The sequence below is a fragment of the Oncorhynchus mykiss genome, chromosome 1 (assembly GCF_013265735.2).
Source record: "Oncorhynchus mykiss isolate Arlee chromosome 1, USDA_OmykA_1.1, whole genome shotgun sequence".
NCBI classification, from domain to species: domain Eukaryota; kingdom Metazoa; phylum Chordata; class Actinopteri; order Salmoniformes; family Salmonidae; genus Oncorhynchus; species Oncorhynchus mykiss.
The window spans coordinates 74,788,787-74,813,320 of record NC_048565.1 but is presented as its reverse complement, the minus strand read 5'-3'; the positions used below and the strand labels follow the sequence as shown (position 1 = coordinate 74,813,320).

Below are 24,534 nucleotides of genomic sequence, written 5' to 3'. Positions count from 1 at the left end.
TGGAAACAACGTTGATTCAAGAAGTGTGTGCCCAGGCAGTAGGCTATATGATCTTTTGCTGCTGTATGCTCTTGAGAAACCTAGGCTGATAGGCACCCCTCGCCTCATAATCTAATGTCTGTCAGTCTGTGCTCAGCCACTGGAACAGGGCTACATGGCTTGGTGGCTATAGAAAGTAATTCCCAAGAGAAGGTCAGTTCTATCAATACAGTGGTTTGTGGCTATTGTTAAAAGATCCCGTTTAGCCTAAAGGGGCATTTAGACGCTCTATGGACTGTACATGAATAGTTTCTATGTTCTGTTCTGCCTGTGTCTAATATGGTTGCATAATGATGCCACAATTCTCTCTATTGTAAGGGCCCCTAACCTAACGTAGGAGGCGTAGAAAGACGCCTGTGGGGAGTCTCAACTTCTGTTTTTCAGGGGAAACAGAGGTTAGGTTGAAACGACTGTATCCCTGAAAACCAGAAACATCCGCTTTCTTCCAACGCCGCTGAAGGTCGGACCCATACAGCATGAAGATGGTCAGACTAGATTTTGTTTAGCTGTCTGTCTCTTGTTTCACATGTAATCCTGGGCTTCGCAAGCTGGACCTGGGGTAGACTTAACAGAGAAATGGTATGTTTGGTATGGTATGTATAAATTTGTGGGTCCAGTTAGGTTAAATGGTTAAGGTTAGGGTTAGGGGAAGGGTTGGCTAACATGCTAAGTAGTTGCAATGTAGCTACAAAGTAGTAAGTCGTAAAAAGCATTTTTCAAAGTTTCTAATTATTTAAAATCTAAAGTTGTCCGTGATGTGAGCCGAATACTCAACCTTTGAGTTGCTTGTAATTTGTGATATACATCCAACCATCCACCCGGACCAATCAGACCAACCACGCACCTTTCATAAGTAACCTTCTGTCTTATGTAGCTATCAAGGACCTCCACGACAAAGGGCTCTTTCACAGATGCTCCCTGTCTCCTGAGTTCCATTAGCTGGGCATTTCAGTGTTCCGGATGGGAGGCTCCACAAGCCCCAAAGCTGACATGAAGTCAGTGACGACTGACACTCTCTCTCTCAGCTCTACACATCTCAGACACAGATAAATGACAAGTCAAGGTGATTTTCTCTTTTTTTTTCTCTTTGCACCAATGTTCCAACCCAACACATTTTAAACTCTGAAATAGAATAAGTATTAAATTAAATTACATTTTATTTCGAATGACAGCTTTACTATAATTGAGAGAACAATGACAACATACTTACAGAAGCATTAAATCATTCAGTGATAGAAAGCCAAAACATAGACATTTCCTGTAAGGCAGAGAATCATTCCATCTTACCATAACTGATAAACCTAATCATGCCATTGCTCTTACAACATCCAACGCCTTAAAGGCCTACGTTTGTCTTCCAACAATTTTCCTACTGAGAATGTCATATCTTTTCAAAAACGTGGCTATGACTAACCCTGCAGCAGTGTAGATTGGTCTCTAGCTGACTAAATATAAAACATTTCTTATAGAAAAATACAATTTTGCTTTGGTTGAAAATGTCAGTTATGTCAATTGAGGTGGATGTTTACAAGGTATGAGGACTGGAGAGAGTAGGCAGTTTATGTCATATTTACAGAACCTTATCAATGGCAGGTTTCCACAAAACCTCATGGTCCTAGCCTTCAGACTGTCACTTATAATGTAGCTCGATACACAACAGTATGATTCAACTCTATCAATTCCATTACAATTATAAAGTTAATAAATGTTGGTCAGTATGGAGAGTGCAACATAATCATTCCAGTTCATTCCACTCTCACGTGTGTACAGTGCCAGTGATCCTGTCAGGAGCTTGGATAGTATTTTAAATGCTATGGAATTAATGTACATACGAATAAGCTCTGACGAAGGCCAAGAGGCTGACACATGTAAGCTTGAATAAAAGAGTGATACGAACAAGAGCAGTGTGAATGTTTTCTAGGAAGTACTCTCATTATTCCATATAAAATCAAGGTATACTGTCGGTATGGCAACGACGACTGACATTGCATATTAAGTGAGTGTAAGGTCATGAATCCTAGGAGGATGGTGAGTGAAGTATGTGAGTTGAAGGTTTAGTAGGGAACATCTCGAGTTTGTCAATATTCATCTCTGCAGGATCTGCTCCAGAAGTTTCTGCAAAACAACAAACAAATCATTTAGAAATCAAAGACGGGCAAATACACAAATCCCTGGCTAGACTTTATTTCAATCTTCTGAAATCAGCTGTTTTTCAAATGGGAAAGATTCCTCCTTTTAAATTGGCTTTCACTTCCATCAACTGTCTGTACCCTCAGGTGGATAGCCAAGTCTCATTGGGGGAATAACGGTGACTTGCTATCTGGCTAAACAGCCTACAATGCTATAACTCTCCTCTTATACTAGAGCAATCTCACTTTAGCCATATAAAGCTGCCTTTCTACAATATGTCCTAACCTTTGCAAACATACTCTTCCGGAAGTCAAATGAAATTCTCCTAATGAATTGAAAATTGCTCATTGTTTTCCATCAGGATTTTCCATTGCAATTTCAATAAACTTTCTGAATTGACAACTGAATTGATCAACATTTTTGCTCCCTAAACCAGCATACTGCTGATCTGAAATGTGGCGTCAACATTGAAGACAAGTGGGCAAAATTGCTAAACATTGCTAAAACAAAAGCTCTCTTCCGTATACTTCTGGTTCAGCCCATGTGACATGGCTGTAGTGGAGTGGGTCGAGAGCTTCAAGTTCTTCAGTGTCCACATCACTAAGGACCTGTCATAGTCCAAGCACACCAACACAGTTGTGAAGAGGGCATGACGATGCCTCTTCCCCCTCTGCAGGCTGAAAAGATTTAGCATGGGCCCTCCTCAAAACGTTCTAAAGCTGCACCATTGAGAGCATCTTGAATGCTGCATCACCACTTGGTATGGCAACTGCTTGGCATCCGAGTGTAAGGCGCTAAAGAGGGTAGTGCGTATGGCACAGTACATCACTGGGGCCGAGCTCCCTGCCATCCAGGACCTATATCCCAGGTGGAGGAAGGCCCTAAAAATTGTCAAAGACTCCAGCCAACCAAGTCATAGACTGTTCTTTCTGCTACCGCACGGAAAGCGGTACCGGAGCGCCAGGTCTGGGACCACAAGCCTCCTGAACAGCTTCTACCCGCAAGCCATGAACAGTTGATCAAATGGCTACCTATTTGCATTGACTCCCCTTTCTTTTTGCACAGACTCTTTTGCACTGGCTCTATGCACATTCACTGGACTCTACTCATACACTCACAGATTGTACACTGACACCACAACACACGCGCGCACACACACACACACACACACACACACACACACACACACACACACACACACACACACACACACACACACACACTACTCTGTTTAGTATCTATCATTATTGCCTAGTCACTTTTACCCCAACCTCACCTCAACTATCTTGTACCCCTGCACATTCGGTGCTGGTACTTATTGTATATAGCCTCGTTATTGTTATTTTATTCTGTTACTATTGCCTTTTTATTTAGCACATTTTTCTTACTTTTTAACTCTGCATTGTTGGGAAAGGGCTCGTGTAAGTAAACATTTCGCGGTGAAGTCTACACCTGTTGTATTCGGCGCATGTGACAAATACAAAAACACACCTAATAGACTGATTCTCTTTCCACAAACGTGTATAAAGATATATAGGATCTGAATTTGATCAACCCATTGCAGGAAATGTACAACTTATAGTGTTTGAGGTTTAAAAAGGCTTCTGAAGTTTGTAATTTCCACTTTAAAATGTCAGACTTGATTTTCCCTTATGAAAAAGGTATCAACCTCGACAAAGTTGTAATTTTTTATCATCCACATTTTCTGTTGCTGCAGGATTATTCTCTGTATGCGTAACAAACAGTCATGCACAGACATACAGATACCACCATGTACACCACTTGACACTCCTGAGTGAAGAGCTCGAACTTTGCACCCCTTGGTATGTTATCGAGTGGGATTTGTAAGAGGTCTGACTCTTTACTGGGTGCTACCATGCATTTAATTCAGATTGAGTGACACTGAATGAGACAACCCAGTCACCTTCAAACCACCTTGGGTATCTAACTAAAGGAAACCCCCAACATATGAGGGGATCTTAATTATCTCAGAGTAAATTGGAAATGTCTCCTCATTCTACTTGTTACACTGTACACCTGACTGATATCGAGGCCATCAATGTCTGTGCTGGTTTTGGTGTAATGGGAATTTGAATGAAGGGTACGGGTGAACCAGAATATGTTTGATCGTTTATATGAGTTTATGACAACTTGCCCTCCAATCATCAAGGGCACATTGGCTTGTTAAAAGAGCCCCTACACACTAGATCTGTGCTAATCCAAGGACCCAACGTGTCCTTGAGTGTCCATAGAGCTGACATTCAGGAACTTTTCAAATCACAAATGACATGTGTCTTCTCAACAATACCTGGATTCAAACTCATTTCTCTGAAGCAACAGTGAAACATGAATAGATGAATACATAACACCAGTGCACAGATATTGATTGTGAAGACATTTCGATGACAAATTACAGTAGGAAGGAAATTCTATTAAGAAGTCAAACAGCGGCCTCTGCTGGGCATAGATTGTGAAAGGGACGTGCTGAAATGCATTTTTCTTGGAGAATTACACTGTTTTCAAATGGCACCTCATCCAAATATCCAGTGAAAGATTATTATTTTAAATAGGACTTTGAAATGTATTGCAATGTTGCATACCTTGTTCTTATCGTATGACCTTTTTAACCTTCAGTGTGTTAAATTAAGCACATTGAATGCCTCACTATGAATTATTACTATTTTTGGGGGAAAATCAAGTCTGAAATTTCAAAGTGGAAATTACAAACTTCAGAAGCCTTTTTAAACCTCAAACACTACAAGTTTTACAAGCACATTTAATGCCTCCCTATGCACTCATAACGCAGTCTTCAACACTTTAGTTAGCAATGCAGTTGTTCTGTATTTGACTTTTCAGACATGGCTTCGGTGTATACAACTATGTGGTGAATATTTTATCACAAAGTCCCAGCACCAACTAAACGTACCTTTTTAAAAAGCTCTGCCCGCAATCTGTTGGTCTGCGATACCACTCTCCTTTTCTCCTCCTCCTTCTTCTTAGTGACCTCAGGGAGCTTGTTGTAAATCCTAAGTAAAAAGGGATAGTTAGACATGGTAGGTTAAGCTTGTGAAGGGGAATATTCTAGAATTAGCAGGCCAGGGGCGACTCAGCTATTCCCAGAAAATCGTCACCATAGAAAGGAAGCTTTATCTGCACAAACCCACAAAGGCCAAACCTGGATCCACTGATAAAACCAACATCACACTGGCTCCTTTTTCACTCACATAAATAGTCAATTTGTTCCCAGATCGACCCAGTCAGATTAAAAACATGACAATGGGAACCTATCCTCTGATCAGGTGTGCCTTCTCAGATAAGACAGGGAGTAAAGAAAATCATGATAACGGGATACAGACGGTAGTTCATATCTCCAATCAAGACAGACGTTCGGCTGTCTGACATACACAGTATGTTTTGCGTGCGTGCATGCCAGTGTGTGTGAGTGTGAAACAGAGGTAGGCAAGAGACTGACACGCCACAGTACAGCTCTGTCTGTAAACCTACCGTCTGGAGCGTAGCTGCATCTCCTTCCCTGATATGGTCCTCTCTCTGGGTTTGAAAAGGTTATCTGGGAAACACACAAGCATCTGTCAGGAAAACACACACACACACACTTTCCACTTTCCTTACTAGGCTTCATTACTCCTGTCCTTCTGAGAGCCGAGGGGCTTGACGGACTCTTGTCAGCTCATCACTGAGACCAACAGTCAGCACTGCGTTATTAAGATGTGAGTCTGAGGGTCTATATTTAGCTTGCATTATTACCTTCATAGAAGGCTAAGCAGGATTGGGAGCGAGGGGCCAGAGTTAAGGTGACGCTATGGACTATTACATCACTGTCATAGTACTAGGGTTTTGGAGAGACTGGTCTATACTGATTTGTAAAGTACTGTCATACTGGGAAAGGAAATGTCTAACATTCTGTAGTATGTGGCGTTCTTTCCCTGAAAAAAGTGTGTATCATTAGTGCTGTAGCAACTTTCAAAAAAACATAATAGTGACTAAAGATGGTAAATCCATGTAAATCACCAATAATAACCATTTTAGTTGTGGAGTTGGACGGAAACAAGATTGCGCTTCAACAGAACTGCAGTACTTAATAACAACCAGCAGAGAGCAAAGCTGTTCCCCTGGACTAGGATTGAGAAATCACTAAACAGTGTGTTCCTACTCGTACTGTATGTCAGACATGTTCCATCATCGTACCACTGAGCGGGTGGGGCTTGGTGCAGTTCCTCCCATGCCTACTTTTCTCCTCCCAGAGACCCTGCACCTGGTCTAGGTCTGCACACTGTAGGTCCTTCCTCCGCCTGGCCCTCTGCTCCAGACTCCTCATTCTGCCCTGGGAACGGCTGATGAAGTCTGGCCGGAACATCTCCAGGGCCTCCTGGCGAGGAGAGAGGGAGCAGGGAGGGAGGAAAGTATAAGCTGGTTGTGTAGTTACTGCTAGCCAGCACTGGCACACTCATCTTGGTAAAAAAAAAAAAGCCTAGATTCTATTCTGTTATTCTGAAAAGATGCCTCTGCCCTTGATGACTCCCCTTGCAGATTGTAATGTATAGATGTGAGGTAATATGGTAATCAACTCCACATAGTCCTCTGTACCAATGGATATAGGTAAATGGTCTTACAAGTAAAATTCTTTGCAAACCCTTTTTCCTTTGCGACCCCCTCATAAAGGTGTTTCACATTGGAGTTGTATTCTTCAAAAAGGGTTCCAAAAGAGGTTCTCCGGCTGTCCCCATAGGATCACTTTTTGGGGTTCCATGTAGAACCCTCTGTAGACATTGAACCAAAAGAGTTCAACCTGTAACCAAAAATGGTTATTCAAAGGGTTCTCATATGGCGACAGCCGAAGAACCCTTTAAGGTTCCAGATAGCACATTTTTTATCTAAGAGTGCAGGGAAAATGAAAACATTTTAACTTTGACTGGCACCAGTTTAGATAAAACGGTTAAGGTCTCGCGAAAGAATGTGAAGGAGCTATTCTTCAATAAAGTAGAATGAACATTCCTTTTGAAAGAAAGTCCTTCACTCACAGATGACTCTTTACTAGTCGTTTGCAGTGCTAGCAACACAACCAAAGTCCTCTCTCTATAGATGCATATCTTTTCAAATTTCAGATAAAGAATTTTCACACAGTGATCATACCATATGATATTACAGTTTATAATATAATGATACATACAGGAAAATTATTTCAGAAGATAGAGTGATAGAGTGATGTTGATCCACACATACTTTGAGACTGAAGGCTCTGGATTTGATATCCTGAGGATCAACTGTCAGTTGTGATTGGCAGGTGTCTGCTTGGTGTGGACAGAAATCTTCAGCAACATGCAGATCTTCTCTGGAGTGTCCTTGTCTTCCATCACTCTCCTTACGTAGTGACTGTCTTCCCCATGTTCTAGTATCTACTTTGATTGGCAGAGACAGAAAGCAGAACACATGCTGTACAGGTAACTGCCAAAATTAAGGAAGCACTTGAGTAAATGAGGGATACAAAGTATATTAAAAGCAGGTGTTTCCACAAAGTTGTGGTTCCTGAGTTAAGTAAAGACATGCTCCAGTACTTTGGCAACTAGTTAGTATTCTTTTCAACCTTTGGGCTGGATTTGTCAGAATTACTGTCTTACCTCAATTAGCCATGAAATCCCTATTTTGAAAACAATAATTTTCTGGAAATTTTGCGGCACCATTGTCCCAAGACTTAGCCCCACGTGAGCCAATTCGCGTTTCAGCCAATGAGCTTCAGCCCCTCACCATTTGAGTGACAGCTAGCAAAATGCACACACAGCAGAGCGAGAGAGAGAGAGAGCAATAACGTGGTGCACATATCTGCATATTGGTGACGTAGTACAACATTTTCGGGGACCATTTTGGTTAGGGAGCGCTACTTTCAGAAATACTGGCTAAAAAGTATACAAAAGTACCAGAGAATATCTTTTGGAAATTAAAACATCCCATCATGCTCAGGGTTATGTATAGAAATGCCTAGTTGCCCAGTATTTTGCCTACTATGGCTATGGGTTGTAGGTAGCACAGCGGCTAAGGAATTGGACCTATATCCGAAAAGTCGCCTGTATGAATACCAGGTAGGGAGCTGGATAAACAGGGGGATATTGATTTGGTAACTGGAGGGCTGCTGTGTTCATATCCTAATAACAATCCCCTACCGTTGAGCCCTTGAGCAAGGCTCTTAACTCCAAAACATTTTCTCCAGTAGCGCTGTGTGTGTATGTTTGTGTGTGTGTGTGTGTGTGTGTGTGTGTGTGTGTGTGTGTGCATGAGCGTGTGCGCGTGCGCATGTGCAACATGAGTTGCATTCAAGGAAACGGTGTTAAGTGCTACACTCCTCAAGGAAAGTATGTGTGTGTGTGAAATTAGTATGTGTGTGTGTGAAATGTGTGTGTGTGAAATTAAGAGTGCAGAAGACACATTTCTGTTGTTCGCTGTGACTACAGACAATGAAATTGTATTGTAGATGAAGAAATCTCAGTGACTTTGGAAGAGTGGTATAGCGGTCTCAAAGGAGCAGAGGGGGCTTTAACAGTGTGTGTCTCAGTCGCCAGATCTCAACCCAATTGAACACTTATGGGAGATTCTGGAGCGGCACCTGAGACAGCATTTTTCACTACCATCAACAAAACACCAAATTATGGAATTTCTCGTGGAAGAATGGAGTTTCATCCCTCCAATAGAGTTCCAGACATTTGTAGAATCTATGCCAAGGTGCATTGAACCTGTTCTGGCTCGTGGTGGCCCAACACCCTATTAAGACACTTTATTTAGGTGTTTCCTTTCTTTTGGTAGTTGCCTGTATATTCCAGTGCATGTGCAGTTAACTCTTCATCAAACATTGTCGATTACATGTTGCATGGATGGTAAAAAAGAGTGCATCTCATATACACACAGTTTATTACAATACTGGGACTGTACTGCATTGTCAGACATCAATGAGAAACAAAGAGGTTTTCAGATAACCTAGATCTTACTTAATATGTGCATTCAGAATCATTTGCAGTGAAGCCATTTGGCCCTTTTTAAAATGTGGCTTTGTATTTTTACAACACATCTAACAAAGGTAAAATGAACATGAGGGCTGAGTGAGGATTACTCCTATCAGATAGGATGACATTTATTGAAATAGAATGAATGCATTTAATCCTTTCCGATAGCCAGAATCCGATAGATAACTTTTGAAAAACTGGGCCCTGGAGAAGAGGGAAAATTGTTGAGCCCTCTAACTGACCCCTACTCTCCACGACTCAGTGAGTAAAGCAGAGAAAAATACACGTGCATACTGCATGAATAATGTAAACCATGATGACAGTGCATCTATCCTGCACTCTCTAACCCCGCTCCTCCACCTCCTTTAAAAACAGACCCATTTAATATCAGACACAATCATTTATCATAGGAAGAACACACCATCAAATGCTCTGGCGCCAACAAACAAGAAATCTATGTACCAAGTCAGACTATTTCAACGCTGTCATCGGTATAGCAAGCAATGCAGGAAACGGAGTATAACACCGGTAAATTACTCCAGCTTCAATACATTTGGTCCGTACTTGCGAAAATAAGCAACCAACAGGTTCTCCAGCACAAAACGTGTATTGGCCAATGAAAATCGTCGATTTACTTGCACGTGACAGAATGTGAAATTGTAGCTGGTCCCATGAGATGACATGGCACACGTTTGCCCTATGCTAACCTCAACAGGTGGCACTGATTATATCCTGGCGCAAAAAACAGCCTAGATCTTAGACTTTATATTCACCAACCAATGGCATTTCTTAAAATAGGTCAACCCTGGCCACTAGAGGGATATTTTAAACCTACAAATTCAAGGACTACTTTTGTTTCATTGGTCTGTAACAAAATATTGAGTGCCAATATTGCATCGATGCATCAATGACTAGGGTACTAGCTACTACTAACATTAGACAACATTTTCATGTTTTTTCATTTATGAAAAAAATCCCAAGTTTTTGTTTATCTGTGCTTTTATGGAAAAAAGAAAAGAGGTCCATTTATCGTATAACTTAAAAATACAAAAGCCTTATGGATTAGTCAAATAGCAGTCATGAAGGCTATCCCTATCAACCGGCCCTGCCTTTCTAAAGTCTTTGAAAGCCAAGTGAACAAACAGATCATCAACCATCTCGAATCACACTGTACCTTCTCCACTATGCAATCCGGTCTCCTGGTCACGGGTCCACGCTCAAGGTCCTAAACAATATCATAACAACCATCGATAAAAAACAGTACTGTGCAGCCGTCTTCATCGACCTGGCCAAGGCTTTTGACTCTGTCAATCACCCTATTCTTATCAGCAGACTCAACAACCTTGGTTTCTCTAATGACTGCCTCGTCTGGTTCACTAACTACTTCTCAAATAGAGTTCAGTGTGTCAAATCGGAGGGCCTGTTGTCCGGACCTCTGGCAGTCTCTATGGGGGTGCCACAGGGTTCAATTCTCGGGCCGACTCTTTTCTCTGTATATATCAATGATGTCGCTCTTGCTGCGGGTGACTCTTTGATCTACCTCTACGCAGACGACACCAATCTGTATACACCATTTTGGACACTGTGTTAACAAACCTCCAAACAAGCTTCAATGCCATACAATACTCCTTTCGTGGCCTCCAACTGCTCTTAAACGCTAGTAAAACTAAATGCATGCTCTTCAACCGATAGCTGCCCGCACCCGCCCGCCTGCCTAGCATCACTACTCTGGACAGTTCTGACTTAGAATATGTGGACAACTATAAATATCTAGGTGTCTGTCTAGACTGCAAACTCTCCTTCCAGACTCACATTAAGCATCTCCAATCCAAAGTTAAATCTAGAATCGGATTCCTACTTTGCAACAAAGCCTCCTTCACTCATGCTCCCAAACATACTCTCGTAAAACTGACTATTCTGCCGATCCTGGACTTCGGCGATGTCATTTTCAAAATAGCCTCCAACACTCTACTCAGCAAATTGGATGCAGTCTATCACAGTGCCATCCGTTTTGTCACCAAGGCCCTATATACTACCCACTATTGCGACCTGTATGCTCTCGTTGGCTGGTCCTCGCTACATATTTGTCGCCAAATCCACTGGCTCCAGGTCATCTATAAGACTTTGCTAGGTAAAGCTCCGCCTTATCTCAGCTCACTGGTCACCATAGCAACACCCACCCGTAGCACGCGCTCCAGCAGGTACATTTCACTGGTCACCCCCAAAGCCAACACCCCCTTTGGCCGCCTTTCCTTCCAGTTGTCTGCTGCAAATGACTGGAACGAATTACAAAAATCACTGAAGTTGGAGACTTACTGTATATCTCCCTCACTAACTTCAAGCAACGGCTGTCAGAGCAGCTTACTGATCGCTGCAGCTGTACACAGCCCATCTGTAAATAGCCCATCCAACCAACTACCTACCTCATCCCATATTTGTTTTTTAGTTTTTTTCTGCTCTTTTGCACACCAGTATTTATACTTGCACATCCTCATATGCACATCTATCACTCCAGTGTTAATCGCTAAATTGTAATTACTTCGACACTATCGCATATTTATTGCCTTACTTCATTTGCACACACTGTATACAGATTTTCTATTGTGTTATTGACTGTACGTTTGTTTATCCCATGTGTTGTTGTTTGTGTCGCACTGCTTTGCTTTATCTTGGCCAGGTCGTAGTTGTAAATGAGAACTTGTTCTCAACTGGCCTACCTGGTTAAATAAAGGTGAAATAAAATATTTAATTTAAAAAAATCATCACTTCGAGTTGGAACACTCTGCTGAAGTGGTTGATTCTAAATTAATAGGACACGTTAACTGTGGGTTTGAGCCCCCCTTGCATCAATCTTTTTTGCTGAGGAAAAAACTGTTAGTTCCGGTCCTTGATGCACGATCCAAAAAGCATGTGACTAAATGGATGATTATATTAAATCATGGCTTATAAAACTTTGTAGACTGTATAAAGCCTTATGTCCACCAGATGCATCAAACTCTTTGCGTTCCAGTGGAAGTCATGCCAGGATATAATGTTTTAATTGACTGTGTTTTGTATCTTAATGTGTATTTAATGTGCGTATTTATGTTATTCATGTTTATCTACACTTGCACTGTACCCAGAATCAATCACTCTGTGACCTGGGCCAGTAGATGAGTCCACTAGGAGGCCAACCAGAGCAGGTATGTGTGGTATATATGCTTGCAGTACTACATTCACTGCCGCAATGAGCCAAGTTTTACCTCCCTGGTGTGAGTGTAACTGCTGCATACTGATCAAATGATAGACGCTGCACTGCTCTGCTCATACATGATGGATACTCTGTAGTGCCTATGAGACTTCCATAACACGTTCCCTTGGACATACTGTAGATTGTAAGCATTCTAGGTTCTTATGGCTACCCTACAATACCGCTCAAGGCAGAGAGTAGTCCCTTTGAAAAAGAGGTAGTCACTTGTACAAACAAACCTCTCCAATAAATTCACAAAGGACAACATAAGGGCACAATACCACACAGATGCTGTGAACTCTGCAATGCCACTCAAAATAGATACCCTACAATGCTCCCCAGGAAAAACGCAGTACATTCGAAACAAGAGCTAGAACCTTGGCAAATTACATCTAATTACAAACAAACCTCTCCAATAAATCCACAATGGACAAAACTAAGGATACAATGCCACTCAGGTGCTGTGAACTCCACAATGCCATTCTTCAGTTCAATACCAGAGAGGGGATACAGAGACCATAGGTATTATGCAGTGCTTCTCAAAGCTGACTCCTGGCCTAATTTCATTTCAGGCAGTGCTTAGCAGCACCAAGCAGACAGGACATTCACGTCTGTTTTCTGAGCCATAAGCTAGCCTCCACAACCAGCCTGGGGAGTGAGATCGTTTAAAACAATATACTCATTCTTTTCATGGGGGAGCTTCACCCTGTGTCACACCCGTGAAAGCCTAACACCGCCACGCTTACTGGGTTGAGAGGGTAGATAATGTATGCAAAGGATGTGTTGGAAGTAAGAGAGGGATGAAATTAAAATAGAACCATGAGTTTTTCCTTCACATAAGCACAGTGTTCCATTATGTGAGAATGTAGCACTTGTGGATTTTTCACCAATGTGCATTTCTATACATCCTGTGTCTGTAAGGAATATATCCTATTAACAATTTATGAGGTATAAATCAAAAGGTAAGAGACAGAGTTAAAAATGAGACTTTACACCCTCTTAGACCTCCTCGCTATGGCATTGCGTACGCTGTTAAGACTTGGAAATGTGATTTTATCCACACAGCTATGGAAATGGGGAGCCATTGAAAGGAATGCTGCTGGATTTGCATGGGTACTTTAGAGTTTTGCCCTGACATGGGGAGATGAAATTCATACCTGGGCTGATATTAAAAGCAGGGTGTCTGTGTGTGGAATTTCTCAGCCGACGACAGCACAGCTCATCTGCAATTCCATTGTGCTGACTGGCCCCGGAGTATGAGTCGCCTGTTCCTCTGGCTGATGAGAATAACCCTGAGGTAAGATTGTGTGCAGTTAAATCAGATGTTCTATTCTTAATACCATCAGTATCTGCCATTTTGGGGACCTCGTAGCCCCCTTTGATTGATGAAGAGCCTCTGCTGTAACCCACATCAGTCTCTGAGTTGTCCCTTCTATGGGTGCAGCTTAATGCCCCCATAGATCTCCGGAGGTCCTGAAGTGTTTTGGGGTAATCCATAGAGGTTCCAATGTGGGACGAGCCCCCAACATACAGAGACAGGGTGGACCTGTGCATAACCGGCTTTGTGACCTCTGGCTGTCTTATGGAGATAGACAGTGACTTGTCCAGATACAGAACTGTGTTCGCAGACCTCCAACGTACCTCAAGCTGGACGCATGAGCAGAAAGAGGGCTGGAGTGAGAAAGGCCTGAAGGTGCTTCCATTGTCCTTGAGACTGTCCTCACCTGTGTAACTGTGCCTGTGTTCAGGCCAGGCAGTCCTCATCCCTGGCCCTATCATCTGGACCTTGGCACATGCAGAGTAGCTCTGTCTGTACTCTGTCACCTTTACTATGGTGGCCTTGTGTCTGGTCACCACCTCAGAGTGCTTTGGAATGGCTGAGGATAGGACATGAGTCATGACTGGGTTGATGGATGTGGATGACCTGATAGGCAGGATCGGTTGGTGGGGATAATGTGATTGGTTGGCCCCTGACTGGGAGACCCTGCAGGATGCGATGGTGATGGAGGAGAAGCCCGTCTTTGGTCGGCCGCCCAGGACATTAGGGACACTGGCCATCCTCAGCAGGGTTGGACTCCCTCTGTGGGGTACATGTCCACCTCTCTGGGAGTCCCCAGAGTGTGTCGGCCTCATAAGGGATGGTGATGTGGAAGCCCTCTCCCCTTGTCCTCTCCACATGCTCCATGAGGGGGTAATATCCTTGGTGGAAGCCTAAGGAGAGGGAACCCAGAGGAAAATATCAGAGCTGTGTTGAAATAGTCCGTCTAAAAATACAGCGCATCTATCAGGTATATGAAATAGAGTGAGGGAAATAAATCCAATACTTTCCCCCGTGATATATTCTAGGGATTACTTATTATCGGCTACCTGCTCTCATTTTGAGATCTCCTTTTGTTACCATGGTGATGTGTAACCTGATGCCCAACAGTCAGCGACAAATTAACCATGACATTTAACATTGACATTCCAGGATTGCCAGCTTAAGACAGGCCAATTAAGACAAGTAAAGTGTACATGAGAAGGTAAAACAATTGTCACACTTTCACTTCATATCAGACATGTGTCATATTAGTGGTTAGTTCACGTCCATTCTCTGACAATAGTTGATTTGCAGGATGGATCGGGACTGTCAGTTAAAACAGCTGTTTGCAGTGAAAACATCCCATGGCTTGTCCAAGCACAATAACATGTCCACAAGTTCCTGCATAAATTTGCACTCATGTTGACCCAAAGTCTGAGGACTGCATGTCTTACAAACTTAATCGAATAGATTTGAATGGCAAAGTTCTTCTCCGGACTAAAACCCACTGCTGAGCTAGTGAATAGCCTCCTTGTCTAGATGGCATAAATCTAATTAGAAAAGCAAGGAAGACACTGCCATAATGGATGTTATGACATGTATTAATTCAGCATTATAAATTGTACTAAAACATAGTAATGATGATGATATGATGATGATGATGATATTACATGTTCAAACATATACTTTTTAAAACTGATACACATAAGCATGTACTTATTAGCTATAAGTTGCAGTAATTTGTACAGAGGAAATAACTTTGTAAAGCTAACAATAACAAGACTAGCACAGTAATATGATAACAAATATATCACAGCTAGAATAGTAAAAGGGTTTTATCTTTTACCTCATTGATATTAGATGTTGGTAGGCTGGGGAACCACCCACTTCGAAAACCCATGGACTTGGACCAAATGCCGCCTAATTTTCCTTCTGAAATATGTACATGGCGGTAAACATTCTTTTTTTTTACAGCCTACAGCCTTCCAGATATTGGAAAAATCTAAAACAAAACATAACAAGCACTTAGCCTACACGTTTCCTCACTGAAACAGGTCTCAGAGAAGAAGCGTACTATTATTTTCTCTGTCCACTTTGCAATGAATGACAGATGACGAGAGTCCTGGCAAAGAGAAGACTGACAGACAGACGATAGGCCCACAACTGTCTCGTCTGTGCGCTTTGTCGTGCCTAAGAGCAGCCCTTAGCCATGGTATATTGGTCATATACCACACCTGCTTGGGCCTTATTGATCTCCCATTATTAGAGCCTATCGTGCCCATGATATACTACACAACATACACATGGCGAATACATTCATAAAAAGTGCCATCGTTTATGTCGTTACCTAGCAATACACCACTACTTAGACAGAACAACGAGCCAGATATTTCACCAGATGTATAAATGTGAAGCATCCGGGTGGTGTTTCCACTCACTACCAAATATGGTGGTGAAAGGAAACCCAGTGGCCCGCAGTGGTAGAAGATGGAACGAGACTAATTATGGCCGAGATTCTGCAAATTTTCTCATCAATGAAACATTTGATCTCAATACAGTTTTTTGTTTCCAAAACTAAAATCTTGTTACAAACAGAGTGTACTAAGTATTGTAGACTTTACCCTTTGCCAAAGTTTTTTAAAATGGTGTTGTTTAGAAGGAGTGGAAGGGCGAATTTAGTTATTGCATGTGTAGGCGTTCCCCAATGCAAATATGCAAGTACATGCTAGAATGCACAAATATGTTCTTGCCAGCTCGTGCTTGGCTCTGCCCACCTCCTTGCTTGTTCTGCCCACTAGAATTAATTTGCTCCCATTGGAAACGACAGGCTGTGGTCTATCTTGGGTTAGTTATATATATATTTTTAAGATTCACTGCCCAGCCATGCAATTTATAAACTTGATCTCCACTGTATAAAATATCTAGACATTATCATCGACATTTGCAACATTGTTGCAATATTTAATTAAATTCGATCTCCAATGTGTCCCATACCAATCAACTTGAGCCAGACAGGCAGCTTTTCTCAGCCAGTCTAAATCACGAATCAGCATGATTTTTATGGATACACAGTGCCTATAAAGAAAAAAAACTGTTAAAGAGAAACTAAATGCAGCTAGTTTCCTGTCTTTTCAGCTTCAACCATTTTTGTTTGCCAGAGCAACTTGCAAAGTTATGAAAATGTCAACCTGCGCTTGGGTAGTTTTGCTTTACCTGGCAGTCGAATAGAACTAACGACCAGAGAACGCCCAAAATTGCACTTGACAACCAGTGTTAGTGAATGTAGCATCACATTTTGTTGAAAAATGAATGGTTTGAGATAGAATCTTGCTTTTTAATGCTGGTAACCAATTGTATGAAATACTGTACTCGAGTCCAAGGCAATAATACACTCGAGACTTCGCCTCGTGGCTATGACCACATCGCAGCCATGATAAAACTGTCATAACACATGGCCTAATTATTCCGCATCACCTCACCTGGCGCTCACATTTCCCAAGACTCTAAAACACAAGAGGATGAAGTAAGTCAACTGCAGCTTATTGATTTATGGCCTACCTCAATGTGCAACGGAATTTGTTTATTGCCCCCAAGTTATAACTCATCCCGTTGTCACCTTTTATTTATTTTCTGCTCAGTCCATTACATAATTCAATCAGGAAATATATTAGATGGATCTATCAATATATTGTCTATATGTTCATTGGAGGCTTGGGGTGAGCAAGACTTTGAAATTGAAATGAGAGTGTGATGTTTATAACACATTTTGGCAATCATGGAACACTTACCCTATACTGTCATAGTGAGAGCAGGCAAATTGAAGCAATTGTATAGGCTATGTTATGCTGTTTTGAGAGTAAGATACTGTAAAGTAATTATGTTTACATCACGTGTTCCAGTTCAGAGGAAAATCAATTGGGACAGGATTATGAAAGTAAGCAATAACATGGAAATGGAATATTATGCATGCATAGTTTTTCCCTCAATTTTGCTTTTATTTATCTTGCATATAGCATGCAGGGCAGGGGAATTGGAGTACCAGCAGGTGTACTTCTCATGGCTTTGCTGCCGTGCATCTCCAGATTGACACGATAATATGAGGCAGTGAAACATAGCCCTGAGTATAAACAAGACAAGTGTGTGTGTGTCTTTCTTTATTTTTTGTATGTGTGTGTGTGTGTTTCTTTGCTCCTGGGGGGTGTTTATGATTACAAATGTGTCTGTTCTCTCCCCCCTCTCTCTCTCTTGGGCAAGGGTCCATCTTTACTTTCTAGAACACAGAGAGAGAGAGAGGGTCTATGAAGAATTGGCTTTGTGACTGTGTTGATTGTGGTGTGTGAAAGCAGTGATTGAGTCATCCTCTCTGTGCCTGACAGTGAAGGGAACAGAGTGTGAGGCCATGGGGGCTCACAGCTGGTTAGGGAGCAGACAGACTGTGTAGTACCCAGGGTATATACAAATAAACACATCAGCAGTCAAGACTGAGAGCAGAGAAGACATTGTATGTCTCTCTGGACCTGAATCACAGCCATGGGAGAAATAGTTCACAGCTCATGAAGATGTGACCCACTGGCATCAGTTGATAGATTTTTGTCGTGGAGTCATCTTGTGCTTTGGTCTGCTGTGCTTTTTTTTCTTCCCTTCTTTTTTACTTGTTCCTCTCCTCCTCTTTCCTATCCCCTATCATAACCTATTTTATCTCCACTCTGACTTATTGTAGCTCAACCTAATGTTAGAAAACAAAGATAGTTAGCAGTCCATGTAATTATTCCTAGAGGAGGCATACAGTACATACCTTTGTGTATCACACCGCTGTCATAACTCTTCTGTCTGATGGAGTCGATGCCAAGTTCAATTTGCCTCTGAAAAATAGTGCTATTTAAAAAAATATTTTTAACAAACTAATATTTTGGTTTAAATATAGTATTTTACTAAAAGGTATCACACACTGCAGAGATGAATCTACAGTATATTTAAAAAAAACAGGGCTTTGAATTACATCAATTAAGGGGACAAACTCAAGCATGCGATAATTGCCTTGACTAGGATGGTAGGAATGTGGTCACATGAGCGATGATCCATAAGAATTCTAGCAGTGATTCACAGAGGGAGAACATTCCAGTGGCTAAAGATGTCTTTGTCAACATCCAATTTTAATCGCACACCAGGAGGCAAGAACAGATTCTGAGAAATTTATAGAGATTAGAAACTCCACTTAACTCACTAGCCATGGAGAGAAGCCCTTTCCTGACGATTACCAACTTTGTTTTCAACCAGGGGAAGGTAAAAATTCTTACACGAAACAATACATCTAAAACTACTACTGTACTGCAATTTGTTTTGCATGATTTAATATATAGTTAAGGTTAAGGCAGGTAGCCAAGTGCTTAGAGCATTGGGCCAGTAACTGAAAGGTTGCTGGATTGAATCCTCGAGCTGGCAAGGTAAAAATCTGTCTTTCTGCCCCTGAACATGGCAGTTAACCCACTGTTCCCCGGTAGGCCGTCATTGTAAATAAGAATTTGTTTCTAACTGACTTGCCTAGTTAAATAAAGGTTAAATAAATAAAATAAAAAAGAAATATTTGGATCAGTTATATCTTACCTGGTAGAGAAGGCCGGTTAGCTCATAGAGTACTCCTCTTGTTGGTAAAGGCAGCCACCCGTTTCTAACAGGGGACAGAGTGCAGACTCTGACCCATTCTCTCCCAGGCGTGCACCTGATCCTGACGGTCTCCAGATGACCCAGGGTACCCGATGGAAAGAGCTGATCACTGCTTACTGTAGACTGGGGTCTGGAGCCAGGGTCATCTGACCAGTCAAAGCTATGTGAGTAGCCCTCAGGTGGGGTCAAGTTTGTCTCCTCAGGGTTGAAGGTGACACTTCCTGTTCTGTCAAAATAAAGTTCCACCTCGTTTTGGATGGAACTCCCAGAGGGGTGAGTATGGAACCACTCCAGCGGCAGCCACAACTCCTCTCCAGCTTCCCCACCTTCACCACACAGCTCAGACCTGGGGACGTGGGCTAACACATCCACTAGAGATCCCTGGAGCTTCAGGCAGTTGCTCTGGCCTAATCTCCTCCTGTCCAGTTTTCTAATGGGGCAGCCAGCCGACACTCCCTTCCCCTGAGCCCCCAGCTCAGGTAGCAGAACAGGTGACCAGCTCTCAGGTTTCAGAGCTTGCATAATAGGGACCCACAGCACAAGTTATTAATGAGGGAGACAGAGGCTCAAACAGCTCCTGTGGTTACCGTAGTGACGCAGCAAAAAGTCTACTGACTTGCAATGCTTACTCAAACAGAGAGTTTAGAAAAAGCGACACATTCCCAAAAGGTTCAGTGAGGAAAAACACATCTCCCGGGAACTAGCAGACCTAGAAATGAACAGAGGAATACACAAAAATAAATGAAAGCGAAACAAAACTATAAATATAGACGTCTAGAAAAGCACCAGTGTACAGAGTGGTGCATTTTTACTTGATAATTCTCTCCTTAAACTTTGCCGAAGTAGAGGGGTATAAATGTAAAAGTTCTTCACGTTTACACTTCCTCTGTGATAAAAACACAACATTTTTGTGATTACGTATGACTTATTTTTAAATCCCCAAAATGTTACTTACCTCACTTATTTCAATACGTGAACCAGCAGTCATAATCAATGGAACATTGGTAGAGGTAAAGGTCCTCAAGGTAATTCCAACACTGAAGAGGCTGTTGTTGATCAATGACTGTTATCCTCAGGCATTGATCTGATGTAAACTCTTGTTCCCCGGAGCAGGGGCTGACTCACCCATAAATTCTTAGGTCTCTTACCGATTTAACTCCACAGAACGGACGACATTGCATCACCTCTTTCAAGTGCAGAGGGTTGTGATGCTTTGGCTTTGCCAAGAAACGGCTCCAAAATGTTGATTAACACATGCACTTAATATGACAGGAAGTTGTTGGTTTGGTTCCAGATTGACGAGAGGTTAAAGTTGTCCATTCTACTATGCTGTAATTGGTATCAAGCTGAGTAACGCCCCACCCCCCTTATATCCAAACCTGCCAGACCCTGTAAATCCTTCTGTGGGCATCGGCTAAGTCCACCAACAATGTTTCATGGTTGGTTTACTGATTAGCTTTGTTGAAAGTGTTATGGCTCTTTGACCACATGATAATGAACTCAACACGAATGTTTTAGTCAGGCCCCCAGCTCTATACTGATCTCAGCTCCTTTCCCTAAATCGCTGTTGACCCCTCCTCACAGATCTGTGTATAGCTCTCTGGTGGGCTAGGTGAGATTTTGACAATGGTCCTTACACCTATCCAGCTCTTTTAGGATCTTTAGCAGTAATAGGACAGAGGGATTAGGTTGCTATTGAACCCATGCTTCATCTCAGGATTAGTGGATATGCATTACCGTGTAATGCCAAAGGAATTACAGCTCCAATCCACCACGAGAAGGCCAAAGGTAAAAACTTGGAATGTAACCTCTTGAACCCCCACATCACCATTATTTCAATCAATACTTCAATATGCTATCGACAAAGACTACTGTAACATCAGTAAAACAATCAACTATATTAGCAATGTAATCCACAGTCCTCTGGCAGTCAAGTTAAAGACTTTGAATGAAGCAAACATACTTTTCTTAATTTATAAGTCGACTCTATACATGAGGAAGGAATGATCTGTTCTTGCTCCGAACGCTGCGTACCACCCGCACAAAATACATTCATGACAGGACACATTGTGTAATGAATAGCCATAAGTCTATGCAACTTTTCTGACCAAGGCCATAAACATCACCAGAGGTAGAGAGCGCAAATAATTTACTAAAACATACCTGTATTATTCTCCTCTCCTCTGAGAGAGCAAATGCATTAGGTTAGCACCCTCCAGTGGCTAAGGTTCTGTGCTATGAGAAAGGACATGGAGAGAGATTGGTCAATTGGCCAATATCATTAGCTAGCTTTCCATTGGCGACAGATTTTCATGTGAATATTCTAAAATCCCTATAAACAAAATATGATGGACTTGTTGCGGATAAATATCAGTGCGTGATGACGTAGTGCACACAAATGTACTTTTTTTGCTTAAGTTTTCATGTACTGAATAAAAATCGAAAGTTTCATGTGTTTCCATGGCATTTTCAACTCTAATGATAGTTTTGTTACAATCACTGTTGCGTAAAATAGCAAATGTTCCTACTCTGGCCTTGGCACGTGTTCTCTAGCAAGCAGTTCACAGATACAGTGAGGGTAGGCTGTGTGAGTAGGCTAGTCTAAATGATGAGATTATTATGGATAAGAGCAATAATATTTTTGTTGTTGTCAAACGGCAGTCTAGCATTGATCATCATGTCACCAGAATAAGACCCTCAATATTTATTGGATAGGAGCATCAAAATACACCCTGTGAAGTTCATCATAACTTATTTCATCTGTAGCCTAATAAACTGCATGGTTTGTATTTGTATTTTATTAGGGATCCCTATTAGTTGCTACCAAGGCAGCAGCTACTCTTCCTGGGGTCCAGCAAGATTAAGGAAATTACATACAATTAAAACATTACATTTCACAGCACATTGTTACACAGTACTCTACTACTGCAACATAAAATATGTCCATATGTACGTGTGTGTAGGGTGTGTGTGTGTTAGCATGTGTGTGTGTATGCGTGTGTATGTGTTAGCATGTGTGTGTAGCATGTGTGTTTGTTAGCATGCGTGTGTGAGTTTGTGTGTATGTGGTTGTGTGTATGTGTCTATTCATAGTCTGTGCTGTTCCATAAGGTGTAGATTTATCATTTGAAAAATATCTGATTTTACTGCTTGCATGAGTTCCTTGATGTGGAATAGAGTTCCATGTACTCATGGCTCTATGTAGTACTATGCATTTCCCATAGTCTGTTCTGGACTTGGGGACTGTGAGGAGACTTCTTGTGGGGTATGATTCTATTATCCTCCTGAGACCCAGCAATTCATTTTTGTCCTCTCTAGTATACATCAGTTCTTGGTCTGTATCTCTGAAGCCATACAAGCCACTCTGTTAAGTCCTGTTGTCCCTTTGAGAGGACATTTCGGGCTTTTCAGGGATATCACATGTGTGGGGGTGTGACCTTGACAACTTTACCTTCCTGGTTCAAAATAACATGGCTGCCATCAAAATAAGCACATTTTATGGACATTTGAAAAGAAGCGTGTGTAATTATTCATTCTAATTTTAGAAAGTTTGATATTCAAATTGCTTTGAGTAAGTGAATATCTCTGAAATAAGTGAGATATCAGGACATTAAATAAGAGTGTATCAAGAAATGTCCTCTGTCGTGGACACCCGGATGCAGGAACTACTGCATGTTTTTCCCCTACTGTACCTATTGACTGTAATTTACATTTGTTCACATTTCTGTCCTAATGACCACTACAAAGGACAATTTCTCACTTACAGTAAAATATAAATAATGATATATTTGCATATTTGTCTTAGCTACCACTGCATCAAAATGTTTTGACCATTATAGTTTACAATCCAGGGTTACACCAAGCAGTTTTTTTCCCTCAATGTGCTCAATTTCTACATTATTCATAACACAATTTAGTTCAGGTTCAAGGTTTAATAAATGATTTGTCCAAAATACAAATACAATGCTTTTATTTCTTCAAATATTTATTGCCACCCATTCTGACCCTGACTGCAGCTTTTTGTTAAGTGTGGCTGTGATTTCACTTGATGTGGTAGCTGACGTGTATAATGTTGAGTCATCAGCATACACAGACTCACAGGCTTTACTCAGAGCCAGTGGCAGGTTCATTAGTAAAGATTAATAAAAGTAAGGGGCCTAGACAGCTGCCCTGGGAAATGCCTGACTACCTGGATGATGTTGGAGAGGCTTCTATTAAAGAACACCCTTTGTGTTCTGTTAGACAGGTAACTCTTGATCTACAATATAGTAGGGGATGTAAAGCCATAACATATTTGTTTTTCCAGCAGCAGATAATGTCAAAACCTGCATTGAAGTCTAACAAAACAGCTCCCATAATCTTCTTATTATAATTTTTTCTCAGCCAATCATCAATCATTTGTGTAAGTGCCATACATGTTTAGTGCCTTTCCCTATAAGCATGCTGAAAGTCTGTTTTTAATTAGTTTACCGTGAAATAGCATTGTATCTGGTCAAACACAATTCTTTCCAAAAGTTTAGCGGTTGGAAACAGGCTCATTGGTCAGCTGTTTGAGCCAGTAAAGGGTGCTTTGCTATTCATGGGTAGCGGAATAACTTTTCTCCAGGCCTGAGGGTACACACTTTCCTCTAGGTTTAGATTGAAGATATGGCTAATAGGAGTGGCAATATAGTCCGCTATCATCCTCAGTAATTTTCCATCCAAGTTGTCAGACCAAGGTGGCTTGTCATTGTTGATAGACAACAATCTGTTTTCAGCTCTTCCACACTCAAAATTACAATGCTTGTCTTTCATAATTTGGTCAGTTATGCATGGATGTGTAGGTTCAGAATTCGTTTTTGGAATGTCATGCCCAAGTTTGCTAATCTTGCCAATAAAAAAATCACTAATGAATATTGCAATTTCAGAGGGTTTTTTGATGAATGAGCCATCTGATTCAATGAGTGATGGAGCAGAGTTTGCGTTTTTGCCCAATATTTCATTTAACGTGCTCCAAAGATTTTTACTATTATTCTTTATATCACGTAACTTTGTTTCATACAGTTTATTCTTCTTTTTGTTAAGTTTAGTCACAGGATTTCTCAATTTATAGCACGTTTGCCAACCGGCTGTGCAGACAGAGTTATTTTCCATTCCTTTTGCCTCATCCCTCTCAATCATAC

At 41.5% G+C, this 24,534-nt stretch overlaps 1 protein-coding gene across 1 annotated transcript; it reads right to left on the bottom strand.

The window, feature by feature from the left end:
- Positions 1-844: 844 nt before the first annotated feature.
- On the bottom strand, positions 845-20,765 carry c1h10orf90 (chromosome 1 C10orf90 homolog). Its single transcript, XM_021611444.2, has 10 exons — positions 20,328-20,765; positions 19,313-20,081; positions 18,504-18,570; positions 15,555-15,640; positions 13,566-14,619; positions 7,411-7,586; positions 6,376-6,556; positions 5,674-5,737; positions 5,096-5,195; positions 845-2,154 (listed from the first exon to the last, which is right to left on the bottom strand). Exons 2-10 carry the CDS (start codon positions 19,892-19,894, stop codon positions 2,125-2,127), a joined length of 2,340 nt encoding a protein of 779 aa, XP_021467119.2. The 5' UTR covers positions 19,895-20,081; positions 20,328-20,765; the 3' UTR covers positions 845-2,124.
- Between the last annotated feature and the right edge of the window lie 3,769 nt (positions 20,766-24,534).

Excerpts from the sequence above, each read along its gene's own strand:
- c1h10orf90 (XM_021611444.2), bottom strand. The coding sequence starts at position 19,894 with ATGCAAGCTCTGAAACCTGAGAGCTGGTCACCTGTTCTGCTACCTGAG. Across the intron at positions 15,641-18,503 it reads CAGCGGTGTGATACACAAAG|AAGGAAAATTAGGCGGCATT; the intron begins GTATGTACTGTA and ends TACATATTTCAG. Across the intron at positions 7,587-13,565 it reads TGCTTTTAATATCAGCCCAG|TAGATACTAGAACATGGGGA; the intron begins GTATGAATTTCA and ends TGCCAATCAAAG.